Consider the following 25,751-nt stretch of genomic DNA (forward strand, 5'->3'; position numbering starts at 1 on the left):
TCCCCCCAGTGGTGTCTATCCATCCTGTTAGATCTGGCAGAAGAGTCCTGGCCCTATTACCAAAAATAAAAATAAAATAAAAATCATCTACTGGGACTCAGGATTATGTTTTCTTTAACCTTGGCACCTGCCCTCTGGAACATCATCTCAGAATTAGACTTGCCCCAATCGTGTTGGCCTTACACAAGGATCTAAAAAACTGAATTTGCACTGAGCCCGGGGCCTTGATTACATGGATGAGTCTGTATCATGGCTTGTTACAAGTATTTGTGAATCTCCTTGACTGCTATTTTATGTTATTATTGTTGTTGTTGTTTACTCTGGTTCCTTTTGTTGTTTTTCATTCTGTTTTATTGTGAGCTATCCAGTCCTGTGTATGAGATAGGTGGTCTATAAATTTATTAAACCAATCAATCCCTCTGAAAGCAGAAGAAAACTGCAAGTATTTGGTCCTAAATGTTCAAATGTATCTTACATTCAATTAGAACAACTTTGTTCATATAGACACCTCTAGGTATGTTGCTACTGGAGGATTTTTAAGAAGAGACTGGAGAGTCATTTGTCTGAAATGATACAGGATCTCCTGTTTGAGCAGGGAGCTGGACTAGAATATCTCCAAAGTCCCTTCCAGCTCTATCCTGATTCAATGACTAAAAGTCCCACCACATGGGAAAAAGCTGGGTCTTTTTTTGCCCAAGTTCTTTAGCTTGCCTCATACACAGACTTTCCCCATATGAGATGAGGTAGAAAATCTCCCTGTTCTATTTATGAAATAAATGACTCCATTGATCAGATTTCAGAAAATGGAGTAAGAAAATACATCTGCACACACATATTTATCATAATAAACACTTTTTTGCAACTCTAATTACAAGAGAGATTCAAACCACGTAGATCACATAAAAGTTGATGCATTAGCAGCACAGATTATTTGGAATAAGCAAATTTTTGAAGAAATGTAACAGAAGTTATAATTAAATCCACATCTATTTATTTGAATTCAATTCAGACATTCCCAATCTTAGGCCTCATAAAGCAATAGATAAAAACCCTTGGGAACTGCCTGCTCACTTTGACTATTTGAGGATCTACCCTTCATATGTTTATCTTAAGAAATTATCTTTCTCCGTATATTATCTTCTGATCTTTTAGAAGTTGCTTATCCCAACTATAACAATTAACGTTATATGGCATGCATTATTTCAGCATTCTCTTTTCAGAAGTATAGAGGTGGCTCTTTTAGAAATCGCATATTTCTAAATAGTACTTATATAGCTCAACAGTGCCCCTAGAGGATTTGATTAGTTTCATACAGCACAGTGTAAAAAAACCCTGAATAACAGTCCACATCTTTTCTCAATTGCTATATTGATTTTGGTGTCACTTTCCATCCTTGTCTTTAAAATGCATCCATGCTTTTTTTGCAATGAGTGATCCCATTGCAAATAGATCCATTTTATTAGCAGTCAATTGAAGGATCCATTAAGAGTCTGAGTTCAGCTATTAACTTGCTGATCAAAAAAGCTGGGATGCCAATATGGATACAAAAACAGCTAATTTTCACGAAATGGTTGTTTCTTTATCAGAACCCTGTGAAAATGGGGTTCTTCTCCCCCACCTTCCAAGAAAACCTCATAGTTGTACTTGAGGATTGACCATGTTCTAAGAACTGAAACATTCCTCTGTTTAAGAGTAGGAATCCTTGAAGAGAACCAGTCCACATGTGTGATGCAGATCAGAGGTGATATTCATCAGGTTCTGACTAGTTCTGGAGAACCGGTAGCGAATATTTTGAGTAGTTTGGAGAATTGGTAAATACTACTTCTGATTGGCCCCGCCCCCATCTATTTTCTGCCTCCCAAGTCCAAGCTGATTTTACAGTATCCTTTTCCTGCCATGCCCACCAAGCCACACCACACCCACCAAGCCACGCCCACAGAACTAGTAGTAGTAAAAAAGAATTGAATCCCACCACTGCTGCAGATGTTCTGAGTGCAGTCCTCAAATAACAAGATTATATTTACTTAGAACCTGGCCGGTCAGTCAAACAAATTAGGATTGCGTGGCTCAGAAAAAGGGAGCTTTATACGATGTGGTAAAAATAAAGTTTTGTGGCAGTTGGCAATCCAATGCCTACCATGGTTGACTGCAGTCCAGATCCTACCCTGAATTTATCAGCCCATGCAAAGATTCTCCTTGGATTTTTGGAGATCATTATTTTTCCTTCCAAGCTTTAATCATCCAGGAAAAAAAAGAACCTTTTTTAGCTAAGTTTCCTCCTGCCCTATATCTGGGGCAGGAGGAAAAATAAGGGATAACTAATGAAAATTCTCTTTAAGAATGATGGTGATTAGCTGAACTCAAAGCTTCAAGCCATATAAGGAAAAATAATGGCGATGGGATACTAGGGTAATCTGAGCTTAAAATTAGCATCTAAATTGCATCTCTCAAATACTGCAATTTGGATCAACTCTGTTCTGACGAAGCTGTTTTTTTAAACTTTTTGAAGCATTAAAATGAGTTTATTCCTGAGTGTTTCTTGGCAGTTGATTAAACTTAAGTGTTTGCTCTTTGTTTAGTTAGTCCAGATGCTTTTGCTGCATCTGGAATTTTGGGGGAGGAATTAACTGTGACCTGACTCCAATCATTTTTTTTTATAGAAGCAGATAAAATTTATATTAGTCATACATGTCACCTCCGGAATAACAGGTTTGAATGTCCTGTGCTAGCACACTAATGGAAATTGTTTGGTCAGAGTTTTAAGATGGAGTAGAGGAATCTTTCATCAGATTAAGCACTGAAGGTATTCATCTCATTTTAAGATCAGAACGTTTCCTCTAATCTAAAATTAGACATATATTGGACCCTTCGGGGAATGTTTAATAAAGGGTTGATTTTGACTGTAATTGGAGAGACACACAGGATATGGAACATTAACATATATGGTTTGATCAGGAATGGGACAACTTGCCACAACCAATTAGCCAAGGCCAACTCTTCGTGGCCAACTCACTGTAGGACAACTTGTCACAGATAACTTGCCACAGGACAATTCGCTGCAGGGGAATTTAACAATTGCATTTTATTATTTAAAATAAATAAAAAATATTTTAATTTTTGCCATTCACATTTCATTCTGTCCCTCCTTTTCCATCCTTTCTTTAATGATTCTATTCCACCATTTCTTTGATATTAGTGTAATTCTTGTCCCACAGCAAGTTGTCCAGCAGTGAGTTGGCCATGGCATGTTGGCCATAGCAAACTGCCATACAGACCTGGTTTGATCTTGTCTGCTATTGTCACACATGGTGTTGAAATCAACAAGGGTGCTGCTGTTAAGTGCGGATTGATTACTGTGTTAATAAATCACAAGTTCTTTTGAGGTATTACTTCCTGTATTTGAAATCAATTAATATACATAGATATACATGACTAGAAGTAGGTATCTAACTCCTTACTTTAGTAATGAATTGTTAATATATGTTGTTTGTCAATATTTACATATTTTCTTTTACAAAGGGGCAAAGAAGAAAACTTTCAAATAATACAGCTAAAAATTAAAGTTGTTCTATTAGTAATTTTCCAAACCTTTTCCTTTTTTATTATAATTAATTATACTTATACTTGTCATGATTATTATATGTATCCACGCTTTTCTTTACATTAGTTTAGCAATTTTTTAATAAAGTGAATGGTGCTGAGTAGAAGGTCACAATGTTAATCCATATAACCACAGTTAATTCAATAAACATTTATTCACACAATACATAAATTACAATTTAGGGGTGGGCATCCTACAGCCATCTGCATTCCCCAACACCAAAAATTGACCTTGTCCTATTTGTAGCATTCCTAAAAACCGTCCTGTGGCCTTTTAAGATCAGGAGGTTGAAGTGAAGCCCCAAAATTTCCAAACATATTCAACAATAGATAGATTAATGTCATATACTAAAACTCAAGAGGCACACCCTTAATTACTGGATGCCTAGAAGCATGTGAATATGCTTGATTAGATAGACTTCTGGTCTCAAATGTTTCAGATCTTTTCTTAGGTATTGTACAAGATTCTACACTTAATTGTCCACTGTCAGTTTAGCTAATCCTGACAATTTATAGTTAATCTAAACAGAAAATTAGCAAAAGAATTATAGACATTCATACTGTTGATGTGATATATTTTAATGATCAAATAAGATTTATTATGGACCAGGCTTTTTTTTTTAAAAAAAAAACCAAAACCTTGTTATTGCATTTTGCAGAATAAACATATTTTATATAGAGATGAAAATCATGGTGCAATCATTTCAAAAAAATAAATAAATCCTTTGGGGGGGGAAGCACCAAAAGAAGTGGACAGAACTTCCACATTGGATGTAATTACTCAATTGAACTGTATACAACTTTGAAATATTTTACACAGGAATACTTGCCACCTGGTGTCTTTTAACAAGAACTGACATTGATTGAAAATGTATACATCACCATTCTGCTAGAGCAGTGGTTCTCAACCTGTGGGTCGGACCCCTTTGGGGGTCGAACGACCTTTCACAAGGGTCGCCTAAAACCATTGGAAAACACATATTTTCTATGGTCTTAGGAACCGAGACAACAAATCTATGGTTGGGGGTCACCACAACATGAGGAACTGTATTAAAGGGTTGCAGCATTGGAAAGGTTGAGAACCACTGTGCTAGAGTAAAGGAACTACTACCGAAAATAGGGAGGAACTTAATGGGTCAAATATAATCAGCTTATTTTTGTGAGCTAGAGAGCAACCAGGATTCTGGTGCAAGGGTGTCTCACTTTTTCTGGGCCAATGCCATACTTCACTTTTAAATAGTACATTGGGACCTAGAGAACAATTAAGTCCGATTTAATCAAATTTAGATTTATATTATAATTAAATTCAGTTGTTACATATTTCATTATTTCCTACTTCTATTGCATGGAAATTATAATTTTGTAATAACCATTAGAGGTCTCCAATAGTCTTGCTTAAGGCACCTGAGGTCTATTTCTGATCCCCAGGCCTCTGATTATGGACTTCCAATGTTCCAATCTTATTCAACAACCATATCCACTCCCCTACCATGATTTAAATGATTTTTTAAACAATGGCTTATTGATTAATCTGTGACTGGCTGAGTATATAACACTAAGCCATAAACTAAAACTCATTTTGGATGAGTCCACATAATACACTAACCCAAAACCAAATAAACCACTGATGTGATGATTCAGCAGTATGGACTGGTTTGTTGTGTAATGTTGGAGACAGCTCTGATTAACTATTGCATTTTTGAGTTTTTATATCGAAACAAATGACACGTAATGAAACTGCCTTCTTCACCCTGGTTCCTTCTAGAAGTACTGCACTGCTACTACCAAAATGTTGAAATCTAACACATTTAGAAAACTACAGATTTAATAGAGAAAGAACGTTGGTCCTTACCTGAACATTTATTTTAAGTAGAACTGAGGGAGAGGTCACTGCTGGGATATCGCCAAAGCCTGATTGGTCCAGAGACTGAGGGAAATTTATTTTATGCTTCATCATTCCCTGTTGGTTCCCAGTTCCCTCAAAGTCACAGTACAAATCTGCAAAAAAACAAACAGACCACAGGCCACCCGACCCTCCAGCTGACTATCTGACTAAGGTCTTACTCAGGAGGGATGTGACCCCTCCCTCAATTCTACTTAAAACGAATGTTCAGGTAAGGACCAACGTTCGTTTACCAGTAGAATTGAGGGAGGGGTCACTGCTGGGACGTACCCAAGCTCAGTCCCAGGGAGGGACTAAGACCCAGGGGAAGGGGTGGTTGCTATCTGCTGAAGAACTCTGCGCCCGAAGGACGTGTCAGCAGATGCAAAGGAGTCTATTCGGTAATGAAGTATAAAGGGAGTCAGAAACACCCAGACAGCCGCCCGACAAATGTCCTCGAATGGGGCCCTAGTGGCCCACCCCGCAGTAGTAATAGCACTCCGTGTGGAGTGGGCTGTGATCCCCGCAGGAGGAGACTGGCCTGAGGACTCATAGGCTATGGAGATCGCTTGGCGTAACCACCTGTCAATAGTGGCAGACAAAACCCTAAATCCCAGAGAACCAGGCTGAAAAGAAATGAAGAGGATCTCAGACTTGCGAAAAGATGCTGTACGCCGGATATAAATACGTAGAGCGCAGCGGGCATGCAAACGATGCCAAAGGCGTTCCCTCTCTTGGGAAGGAGCAGGACAGAAGTTAGGAAGGATGACCTCTTGGGCCCGATGGAAAGGGGAATTGACCTTTGGGAGGAAAGTAGGGTCCAGGCGCAGGACCACTCTATCATGGTGAAGCTGATATAGATTATTCTTAGACGAGCGGGCCCCCAACTCAGAAATGCGACGAGCAGAAGTCACCGCAACTAGGAAGGCTACCTTGAGAGATAAGAAATGGAGGTGGATCGTCCGTAACAGTTCAAAGGGCTCGCAAAACTAAGGACAGGTCCCACGTGGGGAACCTACGGATCAGAGGGGGCCTAAGTGGGGGCACTCTTTAGAAACCTCTTTATCAAAGGAAGGTGGGAAAGGGAGGGAAGTTTGTCTCCGACGAGCACCAACGTCAGAGCAGCCACCTGATGTCTCAGGGTATTATGGGAGAGACCCCCATCCAGACCTTTCTGCAAGAAGTCTAGGACCCTCGGTCGGGCAGATACCCAGAGGGGAACACCATTTAACGAACATTGACCACGTTGACTTGTAGATTTGCATGGTAGATGGTCGCCTGGAGGCCTCGATGGTCGCTATGACTCTGGAGAAAAGGTTAGCATTCCTCAAGAGGCACTGCACAAGTGCCAGGCAATCAAGTGTAACCAATAGGGCTCCGGGTGGATCAGGACCCCCTGGCACAGGGCGACTTCCTCTTGAGGAATCCTCCATGGGGGTGAGACGGACAGTTGGACTAGGTCCTCAAACCAAGACCGTCTGAGCCAATATGGTGCAACGAGGATGATGGTTCCTCAGGGTCCCAGGGATGAGAGGGAGGGGAGGAAAGGCATAAAGCAGGCTGGCCGGCTGGCCATCTACTCCTGAGAGCGTCTGTCCCTTCCGCATTCCAAGCTGGAAAATGTGTGAAGAATCTCGGCAGTTGGGTGTTCGTCAGTGTTGCGAACAAGTCCACCAGCGGTGTGCCAAATCGCAGATAGATCTTGAGAAAGAGTTCACGCTGGAGTTATCACTCGCCATGGTCAATGGTCTTGCGGCTCAACCAGTCGGCTTGATGATTGGCAATGCCCGAGATGTGTTCTGACGCGATCGACTTCAAGTGTCTCTTCGCCAAGAAGCCAAATCTCAATGCCTCCTGCCATGCACTCCTGGAGTGCGTACCCCCCTGATGGTTCACGTGAGCTTTCATTGCCACATTGTCCATTAAGAGGAGCACATGGCGGCCCGTTATTGAGTCTTTGAAGTGCCAGAGGGCTAGGTGGGCTGCCTTCAGTTCTAACCAATTTATATTGTGGCGCAGGTCTGAAGTTGCCCATCGACCCTGCGCCATTCGGGAGTTCATCAGAGCCCCCAACCAAACAAACTTGCGTCTGTCGTGATTGTCACCCTGTTCGGCTCCCAGAACTCAGAGCCGCGTCGCAAGGCTGGAGACAGCCACCATCTCAAGAACAGCCGGACCTCCAGGTTGAGATGAATTGTCATTAAGGAGTTGCTCATTCGCTTGCATTGGTTCAGAATGAGAGTCCATTGGAGCTGCCTGGAACGAAGAAGGGCCTGGGAACGATCCCTTTACAGGATCCCATCTTGCCTAGAAGGCGTGCTAAGGTCAGAATGGAAACGGACCAACTTGTGTGTACTTGACGCACTAGGAACTGAAGGCTGGAGAGGCGCTCTGGGGAGAGCCGGACAAGACCCGTCAGGGAATCTATCACCGCCCCCAGATGAAGGATTCTGGTTGTGGGAGATAGGTGGCTCTTGGGGAAGTAGATGGAAAATCCCAGGGATTGTAGAGTCTGAATGGTAAGCTGCAGGTCGAGGGCCGCCTGTGAGGGTGTCTGGGCCTGAAGGAGCACATCGTCTAGGTAGCATTGGAGTCTCACCAGATTGGAGACTAGGTGAGCCGCCAATGCCACCAGGACCTTCGTGAAGGTGCAAGGGGCCGAGGTGAGGCCAAAGGGAAGGACGTGGTATTGATAGTGTAGCCCTTTGTGAGAGAATCTTAGGTATTTGCGATGGAGGGGCAGGATTGGGATGTGGAAATAGGCCTCTGTTAAGTCCAATGATGCTAGGTAATCTCCTTGCCTGATCCCTTGGAGAATGGACCTGAGAGACGACATTTTGAACCGCCTGTAGACCAGGTAACGGTTGAGACGCTTGAGGTCCAGGATCACCCTCCATCCCCCCGAGGCCTTCGGAACCACAAATAGGTTGGAGTAATGACCCTACCCACACTCGGCCTCCGGAACCTCTTCCACCGCCCGAATGTCCAGCAGAAGTTGAATGGCTAGGGACATGAGGCAGCAGTGGACCGGGTCCCGAGACAGGGGGAAGGTCCTGAACAACATCGGGGGCAGAGAGAGAAACTCTAGGCGTAGGCCAAACCTGATGGTCGACCTGACCCAAGCATCTGAAGTTATCCGATCCCATCTGTCCGCAGTGTTCCAGGAGGCTACCTATGGGAAGACTCGGGTTGGAGTCATTCCCTTTGCAGAAGGGGCGGCTACCCTCCCACCCCCCACGAAAGGGCCGCCTGGACTGGCCCTGGAACCTATTCCTGTCCTGGTAATAAGGTCACTGGGTTTGTCTATCAGATCTGTAAGATAAGAATCTACATTGATGGAAATCAGGAGCCTTGTAAGAAGGCCTACGATAGTGGAAAGGCGAGTGTCTGGCCTCTTTGCGTTAGTAGGTAGGACCTTTTTCTTGTCTTTATTCTCTATAAGGGAATATAAGGGTTGGGAAGAGTAGAGGGACGCACTCATTGGTTTTTGACTACCTCCAAGAATAGAGGAGGGGCTAGGACCTCCTCCTTATTGGTGGCAGTGTTAGAAAACATGGCCAGGTTGGGATCTCTTGGTTGGAGAATGACAGGGTCCCCTGTGCCTATTTTAGTGGTCCTTCTTGCCTTATGTAATAAGGTTTTACACATGGGAGGAGAGAAGAGACCAGGAAAGGCTAGAGGGTCACGGGGGACGGTGTCCTCATCCTCAGAAAATCCCATATCTTGATGTGCCTCCTCCCCCAAGACAGACCCCTCACTCACTACAGAAGGAGAAGGGAGCCTAGGATTCTCCTGCCTGCGGGTAGAAGAGGGAAATCTAGCATCAGAATGAGGTCTGACCTCAGTTTGAGAAGAGGTGGCTCTTTGAGCTAGGCCAGTGGCAATGCCTTTAGTGATGGCAGAAGATATAAGGTGTTTAATACTCTCAGGGAGGAGTTCCAAGTCATCTAGCTCATCCTCGGAAGGCCCTGGAAGGGGTGCCTGGGGAGCAAGGATGGAAGCTGGAAAGAAGTCATGAGACGAACCCTCTAATGGATCCCCTTGGTCTTCCTCTATCTCCCTCAGAGATGCAGGTGGGGAAGGGGAAATCTCCTGCCTGGATTGCCTACACTGCCTAGGAGGAGAGATAGAAGGAGAGGATGGACTAAAACCCCTTGGGAGGAGAAGCCAATTGGTGGGAGCCTTGTCTAATTGGCAACCTGGATCTGGCAGGAGAGGAAGGCCTTGCTGCCTGGGCCTGCTTCTCCACCCTTGCTACTCTTTTCGAGAGCACATTGGCTCCTGTTCATCCCGGACTGTTGCTCTGGAAGGGCGCTGGGTGGCAGAAGGTTTAGAGGCCGCCGCCCTAGTCCTGCGTCTATCCAAATCCCCTGCTCGGGTGTGATCCAGGGACTCCGCTGGGGCTTGGACTCTGTCAGGCCTGGGATCACCCATGTCACTCATGTGGCCTTGTTGAAGAGAAGGCTGTGGCTGACAAAGATGCCTGGCGGAACTGCGGCCTTGCAGGAGCTGCAGGGGCTGCAAAATGACCGATGCTACCTGCCAGCCTCGATTTATGGCCATGATGCAGGCCCGAGCCTCAAAATGGCTGCCTCCACGTGCGCGCCTTAAAATGGCTGCCGGAGGCTCGAGCTCGCTGAAGCTTCATTTCGGCTTGGGTAGCCGGCCCCAGTGCACTTTACAACAGCGCGGCTCCTTTCTTCAAGCTGCGGCTCAGCTGAGAAGCCGCAGCTCGCCTTTGAGGCTGCGGCGCTGAGGGAAGCTTGCGTGCCGATTTTTAAGCCACTAGAGCTGCCGCAGCTTTTTTTCTTCAGCCACAGCTTGCTGAATGGCCATGCTGGATCGCTCTTCACAGCCCTCCCACAGAGCTTCAAGGACAGAGCCCCTCACCCTCGCTGGCCCGGGGACCGGACAGAGCTCCCTAGCCCTGGGCAGGATAGAGAAGTCCGGACAGGACTTCCCCAGCATGCAGGCAAGCAGGAAACCCGGTCTCATAGGGCAGCAGCTCAATTGTAATTTAGTTGAATTTTAGGTAAGTCAATTAGCCAAATTAATCCAGAATTGAGAAATCTTAAAACAAATATTTCCTCAAGGGAACCAAAACCAGAGTTTGGACCAAAGACTGAGGGGAAACTGGGAACCAACAGGGAATGACGAAGCATAAAAGAAATTTCCCTAAGTCTCTGGACCAATCAGGCTTTGGCGATATCCCAGCAGTGACCCCTCCCTCAATTATACTGGTAAATGGTTCTTTTTTTACTTCTAAAGTAACATTGAACTGATTGGGGCTAGAATGCATTTCTTGTGTTTAATTTCCTGCCAAAAAGCCATTTCACTACTGTAATTTTTGGCATAACTTTTGAGGATTTAGAGATCCACCCTCAAGGTAATATACCGGTCTGATTTTTCCTTTCCTCCACCATAAAACTCTAACCATGCACACTTCTGGATTTATATGTTGTCTTTTCATTCTCCTTGCCTGATGCATCTGCTTTATTTAAGCAGATGCATTAAATGCATCTTCATCTTTATCAGATGAAGAGATCTGAAAACCATATAATCTTGCCCATAATTGTACTTGGTTGGCCCCAATAAAAGTCTTGCCTGATTTCCATTTTCTTTTCTTGGCTTTGTTCGTGCTTCTCCTTCTCATCCCCCACCATTCCTCTCCCTGAACTTCCAGCCAGCCTGCCAAGGCATTTTGGACAGCATGGCTTGAAAACGGACTGATCCATTGAACACTAGATGGAAAAGCCATTTGAAAAAGAGGAATGTGGGATGGGGAAAGGCTGCAGATGGGAGAACATGTGTTTGCAGTTAACTGGGACTGCAGGCTGGAAAATAAATAGCATATTGCAGAGAAGAGCACAGCAGTAGCATCAACCCAGCAAGAATTCAAACAGCAAAATCAGGATCTGTTCAGCTCCATAAAATGAAATGTGCTGTAGACATCTGAATTTTCTGAACGTCTGAAAGCTATTCCTTCTCTGAAAGTGACTTTAATCTCAAATAACAAATCAGGAATGCACTGTTTTGAGAAACGGAAAAGTCAGCATTTCCTGGATTCTTATGCAGAATTTAAACATTTGTTTGATTTGAGGTTCACTGTGCCTCTAAACCTACCAATTGTGGTTAATTAAAAAATTAAAGAAACCCTGGGTTAGTGCAATTTCCTGTGAGTCAAAGGGAAGAAGGAACTGGGTTTTTTCACCTATCCGATGGTCGCTACTCAATAGCTATCAGAAACTACCAGAGACCTCAAAGGTGCTTTTTCAAATGGAAACTGGACTGCTTTTTCCTTGAGAAAGAAGAAATGAAGCTTCTCAGAACTCAGATGAAGTTTCTTGGATGAAAAGCGAAACTTCTTCCTCAAAGAAAAAACAGCCTTTTGAAAAAGCACCTTTGAAACAAATAAGACCTGGATGACTGAGAATCTCCATAAATACTAGAGATACTAGGCACCTGGAATTTTGCAGCTGTGGTTACTAAGCTAGAAAAAAGTCATCATATGTTCTTTGAGAGTTTGTTCTAGGATAATTTTTTTCTATCCTGGTTTTCTGCAGATGTATTAGATTTACAGCGATCAGAATTCCAAGCCAGCAGGGCCAATAGAGTTGTGTTCCACCCTATTTGGGGGTTCTTTTAAATGGAGGGAGGTATTTGTAGCCCCAAGGGTAGGCCACATCATATTGACCAAATGACCTCATAACTGTATCTTCACCTTTGTGATAATTTCTGAATTATCTGTATATCTGATAGCCTATCCAGCTGCAAGGAGAACTGTGAGGAAGTGGATTGACATCAGTGTCAGAACTGGGGGAAGGGTGTTTCATTTTTTTCCCCTGATGCCCAATATTTGCTTTGACACTTACCGTGTAATCTTTCCCAACCAGCAGATTTCAAAGAAGGGATAAATGTCTCTTATTGGAAATTTAAATTAATCTCTTGTGTAGGGATTTTGAGCTTAGCTGGTAGACCAGCCAAATTGCCCACCCTTCATTTAAAGTCCATCTAATTATTTCTGAGTGACCAGAGGGTTATGTTAGGGGCTTCCTAGCAATTAGCCCATTATCCCACATTCTTGTTATTTATCTTCTGCTATGCAGCTGTCAGCATGCCACCGACAAGTTTTCCACGCCCCACCCTGCTTCCACCCCATTCTTTCAATTTCAGACTTAATTTAAATAAGAGAAGTGTCACAAACTGGTATTCATTCCTTTCACTTGGGAGACCTAGAAATAGTAAATCTGTTAGAACTGCAAGAACAAGAAAACAATTTTGTCCTGTAAAACGGTAGGTTTCAATTAGATAAGACTATGCAATTAAACAGGACAAAACTGGAAACAAATATTCCTGCAAAGGCAGAACCTTCACTTCTACATGGACTGTGGTTATTTTAGGCTGCAAATTGTTCCATGCTTGGCACCTGAAATCCTGGGATTACCTATGGACTGTTTCCATGGTCTGGCCTGCAACTGCTATCTTGTCTATCATGATGACAACTCCCAAGATAGGAATACTGCATAATTGGCCTGTGAACTCCCCTGAAGCCCGTCCAGACAAGTGAGTGACATAAAACCATAAAATGGTTATCTCAGTCTTGGTTTAGCAACTTTGCTGTTTGCAAATCATGATTTATGCCATAATGTGCAGTGCGAACTTGGCCGTTATAACTTAACATTCATATAATATGTATGTGGTCTTAAGGAAAAACACAAATATTTTAAAGATCCATTTTCAATGTATTTTTCCAGAAGGATGTTTGTACAGATGAAGATAATATTTAAAGAAACCATGGTTAAAAGGCTAAAAAAATTGAAATAGGCTTTGGATAATTCTTTGCTGTTATGGTAATAGGAATAGCCAAAGGGAATAGCCATATTTTAAATGCTATTGATCTAAATAAGATGCACAACACTTTTCTAGTGATTTACAATAGCAAATCTGTCAATTAAAAAAAGGAATTGAATATTTTTTTTAAAATGTTGAATTGGTGTTTCTTCCTTTTAAAAATGGACCACAAACCAACAAATACAATGTAAGTCAGCTTTGTACAAAGTTGAAGATGCTGGATTAGGGGCAAAGGATCATCCACTCACCTAGTCACTCTTTCAACCCAACCCACCATACAGGAGGTATTTGTAGGGAGAAATAGGATAAGGGATCAATAGGATGCTTTTCAACTCCTAAATTAAAAATGGGATATGAATCTAATAAATTGTCCAATATTGTTCGATAACTTTTTTGATTTCTTCAAATATTCTAATTGGCTACTTGCATCAAAGATAATAAGAGAACTAATTTAGTGCTGTGGTTAAGACATCAGGCTAGAAACCGGGAGCCTGGAAGTTCTAGTCCACTTTAGGCAGGAAGCTAGCTTAGGCCTGTCACTCTCTCTCAACCCTGGGAAGGAGGCAATGGTGCTTCTGAAAAACCTTTCAAAAAGATATTAATCCACAAAGTAGTCAGGGATCAAAAGCTGATTAAAAGGCACAAACAGACAAGCATAGCATGTATTAATTTGCTTACAATATCATTAAAATAGTCTAGAAAGGTACAATGTATGTAATTCATTTTAGTAGACTATAGTGCTGTTATGTGGATTATCTTCATAGTAGTTGCTAAAGGATACTGAAACTGATTCAAAACCAATTTATGGCACAAAGAGTTCATTAAGAGATTTTATCACATTCAAACATCAAATCCCCCTCCTGCAATTTTTGTAACTCTCAAAAGAACCTGCTATGGTTAATATTTTGGCATGTTTTTAAACAAAGTTTGTCAGCATTTCTCTTCGCACAGATTATAATATTCTAGTAAATTTATGAAGACATAACTGAATTTAACCGAACCTGTTGGAACTTGCTGTCATATTTTTTGCAAAATATATTCAACAGTAATGGTTTCTAGTGATGATTACATTTCTAATCCTATAACATCCTGCCTTCTTTAGCCTTGAATTGAATGAATGTATTTTTATGCTTAAAAAGGTGGTAACTGAGGAAGGCTGGGAACCCAGATTGTTTCTCTACATAATGTATATTATATAAACACAACCAACTATTGTTTATTCAACTAACTATGGTGAAACAAGCCCCTAACATTCTACCAAGCCGGTGCAAATCCAGTCATTGTCAAGCATTGTACGCCTAGCACAATGTAGGTGGGCATCCAACCTTCCTTTGATCCTTTTTGTTTTAGATCCCCAAAATAATCACAGAAATACTACTCTGTGTTGATATATTTGAAACCCGTCCTAAGAAATTATTTAGGAATGTTAAAAATATACCACTCAGAAATAAATTCTTCTCTTGCTAGCTCAATTTTGTAATCTTTCCCTTGTCTAAAACCAAATTTGGTCATAAGCTGCATGCATCTTTTGAAATAAATAAATAAATATCTGGAAATTCCTGCATTCTAACTCGAAAAGTATTTGGGATTTTAAAAAGGCTCAAAGTGCCAAGGGATCAGCTAGCTAAGGAGTGATGGGTTTGAGCATAAGTTCATGATCAGCAGAATGAGAGCAATGTGCTATCATTAGAGATGTCATATTACCATGTGGTTGGCAAGACTAGGCCAGCAAAGTGATGGAGGAGGAACACACTTCAGCTACCTGCTATGCACTTCCAACTCATAGACACAGCCGCACTGAATTGTACAACTTTATTCCAGCTCCAATTGCAGTTGAAAATTTCTCCCTTCCTTTCATAGCTGCGGGAAAGAGGAAGTAGTCCCTTTACCAACGGTCGCCCTACCGATGTAACTCTCCACCCCATTACAGCAAATCACATCAATTTAATAAAAACATTAAAAGAGCAAGCACAAGAGAGGCAATTCAGGTAATCCTTGACTTTCCATCAGTTGCTTAGCAACTATTGAAAGTTACAACAGACCCCACCCCAAAGATTCCAGTGGCTGGTGGCTTCCTACTAGTGATCATATGACTGCATTCTGGGCACTTGGAAACCAGCCCTCGTTAACAGCTGTTGCATGTGACTGGATTTTTTGACAATTATGCTGAAAACCAGCATTTACTTCCAGTCTCTGGCAAAAGCCCTCATAGTGAACAGTGGGTTTGCTTAATGACTGCAGCATTTGCTTAAAAATTGTGGTGTTTGCTGTCAGGATTCTAAGTAACACCCCTGACAAAAGAGGACTTTGAGGCTTGAGTTTCCTCAAAGTTCCATTTTATTAGCGATGTCATATTGGCATATCTTGGAAAACCCAAATCTGAAAGTTTCCAGGGTTTCCCCACCCAAACAAAAGTTCAAGCCCCTGCCCAGCACCCACAAGTCCATCACATGGTCCAATCAGGCACCATCCCAACTGGGGATGCCTCCCAGTCACACCACTCCAGGTGCAGGGCAAGACATCCTTGACTTTCTGAGAAAGGAATATTATTGTGACTATATCTATCCCACTCCATATAATTCCCCCTTCCAATTTCCCACAGCATTAAAGGTGGCAGGCCTGAAGGCCCAATGCAAAAGATGGCTTCCAGGCCTGACGTTTGCTTTATGACGGCCACAAAAAGAGATCTGTGAAATCGGGTTGGTCACATGACCTGTTTTACGACTGCCACAATTTACGACCATAATTGGCAAACTTTATTACAGTCATAAGTCGAGGACTACCTGTTAGGTGCTCTGGCACAATTTCTCTGTCCTGGTATACGTGGACTACATAAGTCAGGGGTGTTCAAACTTGGGAACTTTAAGACTTGTGGACTTCAACTCCCAGAATTCCCCAGCCAGCATGGCTGGCTAGGGAATTCTGGGAGTTGAAGTCCACAAGTCTTAAAGTTCCCAAGTTTGGACACCCCTGACATAAGTGGTAAGGGATGCTGATGAAGAGAAGCAGGAAATGGACCTCTGGCACAACATCAGCGCATTGCAACATTAAATTTCCCTCAAGCACAGGAAAACAGAAGCACATTGTTCATTCTTCCTTTACTTATACAGAATAGGCTGCGGATCCAATAAACTGCCCCACACAATTAGCAAGTGTGCAAAGAGGACAGCCAGATTTCGAAATGTAACCACTGTATGCATCTCCTTTCTTTCCCCATCACTCCTTCTACCAAATTTAATAAAATCAAACATTATTCCAACATTCATTTTCCACTGCCTCACTGTGGAGATACAGAATCTAGATAAAGGACCCCTGAGGGGGAAAATGATGGTGGTGTTGCTATTTCATTTCCTTCTTAACATTTCCTTCTTTGGTTCCTTTCAGGAACAAAGATGCAGTGTTAGGAAAACTAAGAACAATTATAATGGAGGCTCAAATATCATTTGAGGCTCCTTGAAACGCTAGAAAAAAAATGGTGGGGCATGAGGGTGGCATTTGCACGGAGGTCCCAGCTGATAACTTCTGTGTTATGAAAGTCTAGCATTCTGCCACAATGTCTTCTGTTGGCCAAAGACACAGGCACATTTTTGCCTGTGCATGGAAAGGAAACTTTTGCTCTGCACACACTGGGGGGGGGGTGGGGGTGTTCAAACCCTAAGGAGGAAGGTACACAAGTGTGGCATTCCCTCTGCTGTAACCAGTCATATGATGAAGTTCAGGTGTGAATCCAATTTTGCATTCAGACAGAACCCTTCATTCTTTTCTCTTCTGCCCACGTATTTATGGAGCATTTATGTTTGAAGACAAAGGCTATATTTTAATTAGTTGTAAACAAACCAGAAATAACGTAATCAGTCTCACAGGTGAGCAGAGCAAAGCAACCATGGTTTGTTTTCTCTACTTTTTTTTAGCAGCTCTTGTCTTTATAATCTGGTACTTTTTTTTTAATGGGGCTCAAAAACGTGGCAGGAAGAAGACATACTACATACTAAGCAAGTATCTCTAAGTCATTGCATAGAAGCAAAGTTTCAGTCAGAATGCCTACAAAAATGATGGTTTCAACTGCTTTCTTGCTCAGTTGGGTTACTGGACCTGGGCTTTAAAGAAACATTTGCTGCCATTTGGTGGTCATCTTGCATTTTCAGCTCAGATACGATAACTTAATATTGAATCAAAACCCACTAAGTTATGTAGTTTACCAAAATGTCTAATGTACAGATATTTCTCCCCCTAATTCTCCACAGACAACTTCATATAGGATCTATTCTCTATCCCCTTCCATCAGTGGTTGGATTCAATTTTTTTTACAACCGGTTCTGTGGGTGTGGCTTTGTGGGCATGGCATGGCTTTGTGGGCGTGGCTTTGTGGGCATGGCAGGAGAAGAATACTGTAAAATCCCCATTCCCTCCCCATCCCACTAACCTGCTTTCCAGCTCCGTTCTCCTGTTCAGGGCCACAAACGAAGATTGGCTGGGAGGCTGGGTGGAGCGGGGGCGGGGCCAGCCTATTTGCCGGTTCTCCAAACTACTCAAAATTTCCACTACCGATTCTCTAGAACCTGTCAGAATTGGCTGAATATCACTTCTGCCCATGTGGCTTATATCTAGGAGAGCTGTTCCCTCTGTGGAATTCGTAAATTCCTCCTTCTGCAAGCTCCTGAATCCTAGAAAACTCCATGACAAATCCTGGTTTATATGATATATGGAGCCACAGCTTAACCAACTGCACTGCAGCCTAATGTGTTGCCAAACCTAGATTATGTAGTTAGTTGATGGTTCTGTATGTTTTCCAAACCTAGAAAAAATATAGTTTATTCAATTAACCCATTTTCAGGCTTTACAGAAATCCTATAAAAATTTGGCTTGCTCCCTCCAGAACCTGCTAAATGGCTGGTGTTGTCTGTTAAACTGAGATATTATTGTATATCATGCCCCCCTTTCTTAAGCAAAAAAGTCCAATCATTGTAACATGTTCTCCAAGAACAATTAATGTTGCTTCTTCTTTCAATTGTCCTTTTTTTCTAGTTCATAATAATATGTTTAAATTACAATCCGAGCCGCTTTGAAAACTGCAGTCCTTCAGATGCCTGACTTCTCAGTAGTCTCCAATATGGTTAATGATGCTGACCACTAAAATGAGGGATGCTAGGTGAGAAATAGAGATCCAAAGATTTTCTAATGCAATTCAGCAGCCTTGTTTAAAGTGGCAAAGCAGAGTTGGAATCCAATATGTACAAAGTGCCACATTGGAAAGTGAGAGGCATACAATATTTCAACAGTGGGAATTTGTTAATGCCATCAGGATCCCAAAGTATCTCTCAGAGCAACAGATATTCAAGAGAAGTTGATTATGTATTCGTTAGATTGTTATGCTTTTTCATTTGTATAAATAACTAATAAATGTTTATAAAAATTCATATTTATAAATAAATAGCAGCGAACATGCATAATACTCTTTCTTCCTCCCATTTTCCCCACAAACAACAACCTTGTGAGGCAGTGACGTGCAGTCAGGGGAGGCAGGGCAGGCACAGTCTCACCGCTCTCATCATGAAAAGAAAAAAAATGTAAAAGGGAAAAGGCGAGTGCTGAGGCGAGGCTAGCTAGCTGCTGCCTCACTGTGAATGACTGCCTAACTGTTTAAAAAAAACCTCTTAAAAAGCGCCCTCTACTATGAGGCAGGAGAACTGCATACCTCATCTAGTCTGACTTTTTAGGCGTTTTATGATCGCTCCAGCAGAGTTAAGTGAGGGTTAAAAGCCTAAAAAAATCCTGAGGTAAGTGAGGCACGCAGTTCTCCTGCCTCATAGTAGAGGGCACTCGTTCTTCCTGTGACTCAACTCTTCACTTTTTCTTCCCTTCTCGCTTGCGATACAGTGACAATAAAGGGGGAGCGCAGAGATGTACCTTCATCTCTTCATTGATTTCCCTTTTTACAGGATGAGCCAGATTCCTGCTTCTTTTATTTTCTGGAGGTCTCACTCCTTTCTCCATTTCTGCCATTTTTTATTTTATTTTATTGTTTGGTGTGCGTGCATGTGTGTGTGTGTGTTTGGCGCGCACACGTGTGTGTATGTATCTACTTTGGTGGAGATGAAATGGCTGCTGGTATTATTTGGGAAAAAGCTTTCGGGGGGGAAGGTTGTGGAGAGGAAGGGAGGGAGGACGGGGGTGGCTTTTAGGGCTGATTTGTTTCCCTCTCTTTTCTCTCTCTCCCATTCTCTCCCTTCAACTCCCTTTCATTTCTCTCTCCCTCTCCCTCTTCTCTCTCTACTTTGTTTCCCTCTCTTTTCCCTATCTCCCATTCTCTCCTTCCAGCTCTCTTTCATTTCTCTCTATCTCTCTCTCTTTCTCCCCTTTTCTCTTTCATCTCTTTCTTGCGCGTGCAAGCAAAATACCCCAGGATCACGGTGGCGGGGACAACAACTTCTTCCATTGCGCTGTGGAGAAGAGCCATGTTGTGCAGGAGACTCCTCAGCGCTAGACTCAGATCAGCGTGAGCCGCGGTCCCCTTCATGTTGGCTCAGGAAGGAGGGGAATGGGACCGCAGCTCGGGTTGACCTGAGTCTAGCGCTAAGGAGTCTCCTGCACAGTGTGCCTCTTCTCCGCAGCACAGTGGAAGGAGTTGCTGTCCCCGCCACGGTGATCCTGGGGTATTTTGCTTGCACGTGCAAGAAAGAGATGAAAGAGAAAAAGGGAGAAAGAGAGATAGAGATAGAGAGAAATGAAACAGAGCTGGAAGGAGAGAATGGGAGAGAGAGAAAAGAGGAAACAAATTAGAGAGAGAAGGGGGAGAGGGAGAGAGAAATGAAAGAGAGCTGGAAGGAGAGAATGAGAGAGAGAGAAAAGAGAGGGAAACAAATCAGGGGGAAAGAAAGGAAGAGAAAAAAAGAAAGAAAGAAACTAACTTTCTCAGACCTATTACGAAAGCAATGGCAAGCTAGATCTCTTGCCAAGAAAACTGCAATTTGCCAGAAGGCACCAATTGGAAGCAAATCTGATTTTTTAAAAAGAAAATAACAGAAGGCAAAAAAATGCATCTGAAAATAAGATTATTTATAATTTTGGATAGCGTATTATATTGTCAAACTCAAAAGGTTTTTGATACTTAATTTTCATCATCATCATCATCATCTCTCTCTCTCTCCTCCCCCCCTCAGAGGGACTGTCCTCCCTTGTGGAAAACACAACAAGGAACTCCTCGGCTCCTTGCTCCCCCCCAAATCTCTTTTTTTTTTGTGGTTGTTGGCCACTGGTGGTCACCGCATATGGTCCTCGGCGATACACTCTTGCCCGCCACCCCTTCAAAATGCGCAAGGACGGGACAAAATGGCACGGATCCTTTTATTAAAACCCCCTGTATTACAAAGGCATTTTAATAAAAAGATTGTGATGACGTTAGTGCCTCACTAGGCATAGACCTCACCGCACGTCACTCTTGTGAGGTGGGTTGGGCTAAGACATAGTGACTGAATCAAAGTCACCCAGTGGGCTTTCGTACCTAAGGCAGGACTAGAATTTACAATCTCCTAGTTTCTAGGCCTGTACTTTAACTGCTAGATCAAATTGACTTTTTATTTTTGTATATTATACTTGAAGGTTCAACTAAGCCTTTTTTTTTTTTTGCACCTTAGCATTTTACATTTAGTTACTTTGCGTTGCATTTGCTGTATTCTTCTCATTCCTGCATTTTGGAGTTGTTTGTTTTAAGCTCTGTCCAGCCCCCATGTTGTTTTTAACTTCTCCGAATAATGTGATATCATCAGCAGATACAGTTTTCTCCGCCAGTGCGTCCAAAATCTACATCTGTTGAACTGTTGTGTGCCAGAAGTTGTTAAAGATTTAGCAGTCCTGCCACGAAGTGTATATTTGCCTTTCTAACCTGTGCATTTCTCAGTTTAAACGGCTCTGAGCAACTCACATGTTATTCAGATGCTTCATCCCACCAAAGTTACTCCTCATCCAGGCTCCATTACTGGGGTAGACAGGATGGCCGTTTCTTCCATTTTCTTTTCCTTATAGTCTCCAGGACTACATTAAACTCCCCTCCTACCACTGAGATCCAGCACTGCGATTTAATTTCATTTTGGCTCCAATTGCTTTTTCCACAAGCCAAAAAAGAAAGAAAAAAGAACCTGGAAAATAAGAAGAGGCGGGAGAAGGCAGTTCCCAGCTGGAGTTGGCAAGGGCTGGGCTGCGAAGACTCAGGGTTTGTTCTAGGGGAAATGGCTCCTCTCTGCATCTCAAATTTGGCTGAACTGCCTGCGGTTTTCCATCCAACTAAGAAAAAATGGGGAGGGGGGAGGGAATAAAAAAAAACTGGTCAAAATTGCCAGATGGAGGCTGTCTCTTTATTTCCCACAGCAGGGTGGAGGCAAAGCAAATTCTAGGAAATGACTTGCCAGCTTTCCAAGATCTACCCAAATTTTCTTCGATGGTTCAGAATGAAAGCCCTTGGCACCCCCAACTGTCCATGACACTTAGAATCTCAGTTCCAAGTCAGTCAAAGCTGGTTAAAGTTTACGACTTCAGTTTTCCTTTGGTTTCAGTTCGCCTGAATCATTACTAATTTCTTCCCTGTTCATTAGGGAAAAATAAAGGCTCCCAAATTGGCTTACAAATATGGATTGTGGGATAATCCCTGTCTTCTGATGCATAACCAAGACAACATATATTATACAAAGCAGAGGAATGGGGAGAGAAGAGAGGGGGAAACAAATTCAGGCATTGTTTAAGTAGAAAAATTAATTTTGGCAGCTTTCCCCATCAATGTATGATCAGCACTTACTAAGTTTATCCAAATCAAACTGAAATAATTTACCCAACTAGATCCTGCTTAAACAGATGCAACAACCCACTAATCTCTCCAAATGCTCACTAACATACTGCTTTTTTTTTTTTAAGAAGGGGACTTTCTTACCCAATCAACCTGTTGGAATTTTATTGAAAAGCAAGTCCAAGCTTCCGTGTAAGTATGGATGCCGAAAGAAGTCAAAAAAGTCAAGATGGTAGCCATCAACCTGTCCTCAAAATCCCACTTTTCTTCCATGCAGAAACCTCTGCATGGTGGGTTGCTTCCGCCACTACTGCCGGTTCGGTGCGCACACATATTTGCATGTGCGTGCTCGCTTCCCTCTGCACGCTTACGCAGTTGCCTATAAATAGCCCTGCGCATGTGCAGAACATTAAAAAATGGGGGGGGGGGGAAACATGCTGCGCCGACCAGGGAACTGGGCCGAACCGGTAGTAACCCACCTCTACTCTGCACATATTCCGTTCAATGATTCTGTACTGGTTCTTTCGTCTTTTAAAATACCCACAGAAAACCCATTCATTTGTTTACATATTTTTTTCTAACACCAGTGCTATGAATTGTCCACTGGGAAGCATCCCAAATCACCCCCAAATCCAAACCGCATCGACTCATCCAAGGATTAGTTTCAATAAACACCACAATCATTTGATGATCCTTTTACTAACAGCAGAGGCTTCAGCCAACTTTAATTGGAGCATTGTTTTACTCTAGTGCAGTGTTTCTTGGCCTCCTGAAGATGTGTGGACTTCAACTCCCAGAATTCCCCAGCCAGCATGCTGACTAAGGAATTGTGGGATTGAAGTTCACACATCTTCAAGCTGCTAAGGTTGAAAAATACTCTCCAACTGCTATCTACGGTCCAAAAAGTCCCAGCCATTATAACTACCACACAGACCCATCTTACTCCCCAAATATCAGCCCCACAAATTATAGTCTTGCCTTCTAAATCTTCGTGCTGCATTCTCTCTTAGTTTTTCCTTCCTGCCATTGGGTTGTGGTCAGAATAAAATGGGGAGGAAAGAAAACCACAGAAGCCACCCAGACTTCTTTGGAGGAAAGCAATAAAAATTTGATAGAGGAAATAAAACAAAACCAATGTAAGAATAATTTAATTTGGGATTCTATCCAGCATCAAACTTATAGGTATCTCTCTCTCTCCCTCTCTCTCTCTCTCTCAAATGTTCATACATCCCCAAAAAGCTTCTCTCTCCCCCACCCCAGGATAGTTGACACTGTGGTTTGTTCTACAGGATTGGGGATAATATTTGGACAACCAAGATAAATACCTCTTCCTTGACATAAAGCAATTACGTCTCTCCATTTGCACCCCATTTTATAGTAAAATCTACCCTATAAACTTTCCTCCCATTTATTTTGCATAACATTCACAGGCAGGGAAGTGGACACTAACTCTCCAAGGCCTGGAAAAGTCCTTCAGATGTGTTCGATTACAATTCCCATCATCCCTGGCCTGCTGGATACCATAGGGGCTACAATCCAACCTATGTGGAGGATAGTAGTTTGAAGAAGACTGAACACCCCCAGACACTCTCCAAGTGCATCTCAACTTCCATTTTATGGGCCCACCCCTTTCCTCCGCCCCCCCCACCCCATTTCTACAAATGCCCATTGAGCAATTTTGCTTCTGGCTGGAAAACCTACCTTCTGGTGGAGCCCCCATCCTGCCCGTACCCGTCCTCCGTTTGCTCCGTTCCAGAGCAACAGATGGTGGCTCAGCACCAGTGCGTTGGTGGAAGGGAGAGAGAGCTGGGGCAGGTGCCAGGGAGGACTTAGCTGTGCCGCTCTTCCTCCCAGCCACCCTCACCCCAACTCCTTTCCCTCCTTTCTTTCTCTCTCTCTTGCCTTTCCTTGCCTCTCCGTTCTCCATCCGTGCCTGCCACCCTCACTAATTCATAGCACCTCCTTCTAGTTCTGTATCATCCTCCCCCTTTATCTCTTCCCCTTCCTCACTTATCCCGGACAGCTTTCCCTTTTGCTATTTGTCTTTCTCCTTTAATATTTAAGATTAAATATTTAACAATATTTAATCTTCTACATCGGGTCCCCAAATGCAGTTTTTCTTCTTTTTTCTCCTTACAAGTTTTGTGATGAATGTACATTCTGTACTGTACACTCCTTTCCCCTTTCAAACAGATATTTCTTCCTACCTAATCCTATTTTATCCCGAAAATGTATCTTTCTGATTCATGCACAAGATTAATCTTTTCAGTCAATCATTCAATGGGAGTTACCCGATGGCTTAAAAAAATCTATTTAAAGGTCTTTTAAAACCCTAAGAGCAGGGAATAATGCAATGTTAAAAGCAAGTACCAAAACAATACAAATTATAGCAATAAAAACTGTGGTAAAATACAACTTTGAGTAAAGATAATCTCAGCAGTACAATTAATTAGAAATAATCATCATTGAAGTAATCACCACCAAGTCAAGGAAATATACTTGTCAAAAAAGAATTATTTTTAAAAATTCTAATATGTTAACAATTTGTGGATCTGTTACATCTCAGATCTAATAAATCGATTAGCTATCTGACGATTCATCCACTTATCATTAAAATGATGCACTATTATTTTATTGTCCAGATACAACAATTTTATGCTGATTTATTCCCTCAAATAAATATGTATGTATTCCTGTGCATGCAAATAAATCCACTAAACTGTCTAAAGTAGATCATCTACTCCAGTTTAAAATATTACTAAATTAAGATTAACTGGCCAGTGGCCAGTCATTATTGATTTAATTGATCCTAGCCTTTTTTTCGTATTCTTATAGTATGCAGTAAAGATTCTGCTATTGCCAAATTGCAAAAAGCAACAATTTTTTTTACAGTATAAAGCGCAGGATGTAATACAGATAAATAGTTGTGGTCTGGACAATTTCATGATAGCAATTTTTTTAGTTAACTGTTCCTAATTTTTACAATACTATGAAACAAGTTGTACGATCATTTCCACTTTCCTAATTGGAGATCTGATGCAGTGGTCTAATTCATGGACAATGAAACAGATTTGCACGCTCTTCCCTGCCACATTAACTTGCTTCTGCTGTGTCTCTCTTCACACAGCACATTCATCCCTCAATGTTTGCTCTTCTCATATTTCTCTTTGCTTTTTCTTCCTCTCCCTCTCAGCTCTGTCTTTCTTCCCATAGCTGGGGTGGCCTCTGGAGCCTGATGTCTTCCCTGATTGTTCAAGTTATACTCATTTTCTCTCGTAACTGCTGCACACATTCACAAGTAAGTTCAAGTTACTTGAACTTACCTTTCCCGTCTTCCTTGTTCGGTTCTGCTTTCTCTTTCATGCTGTTGCAATTTCCAGTCTTCCAGTATTTTCCAAACTTGGAAAAAGGGCTGTTGCTGGTAGGAGATGAATTTAGGCCTGGAAAATTCCTCCTTGCTGGGGAATGTCAATCTTCAGGAGGTTTTTTTTTGGGGGGGGGACTAGTTAACCCTTTGTTACCAAGCCACTGATGTTAGTTAGCTCTGAGCATTGCACAGTCCTTTGACTGGGACATGCTAAGGGGAAGCTGTTACCTTTCCTACTCAGTGTCCCAGACAGGCATAGCATTGATCTTTGCATG

The 25,751-nt window shown here is 42.3% G+C and overlaps 1 protein-coding gene across 6 annotated transcripts in view; it reads right to left on the minus strand.

Moving 5' to 3' along the window:
• Positions 1 to 25,751, minus strand: part of LOC309381883 (protein kinase C and casein kinase II substrate protein 3-like) — a 62,068-nt gene that overhangs the window by 32,074 nt on the left and 4,243 nt on the right. For 3 of the 6 annotated variants that reach the window (XM_081933196.1, XM_081933194.1, XM_081933195.1), the window contains exon 1: positions 23,811 to 24,040. The exons of 2 other annotated variants lie outside the window; for them this stretch is intronic. In XM_081933196.1, coding sequence (XP_081789322.1) covers positions 23,811 to 24,036 — 226 coding nt within the window. In that variant the 5' untranslated portion in view covers positions 24,037 to 24,040. Of the gene's footprint in view, positions 1 to 23,810; positions 24,041 to 25,432 lie in introns of those variants that run through there. One more of the 6 variants, XM_081933197.1, reaches the window with a different exon arrangement.

Source organism: Natrix helvetica (genome assembly GCF_964273705.1).
Source record: "Natrix helvetica genome assembly, chromosome: Z".
Classification (NCBI taxonomy): Eukaryota; Metazoa; Chordata; class Lepidosauria; order Squamata; family Natricidae; genus Natrix; species Natrix helvetica.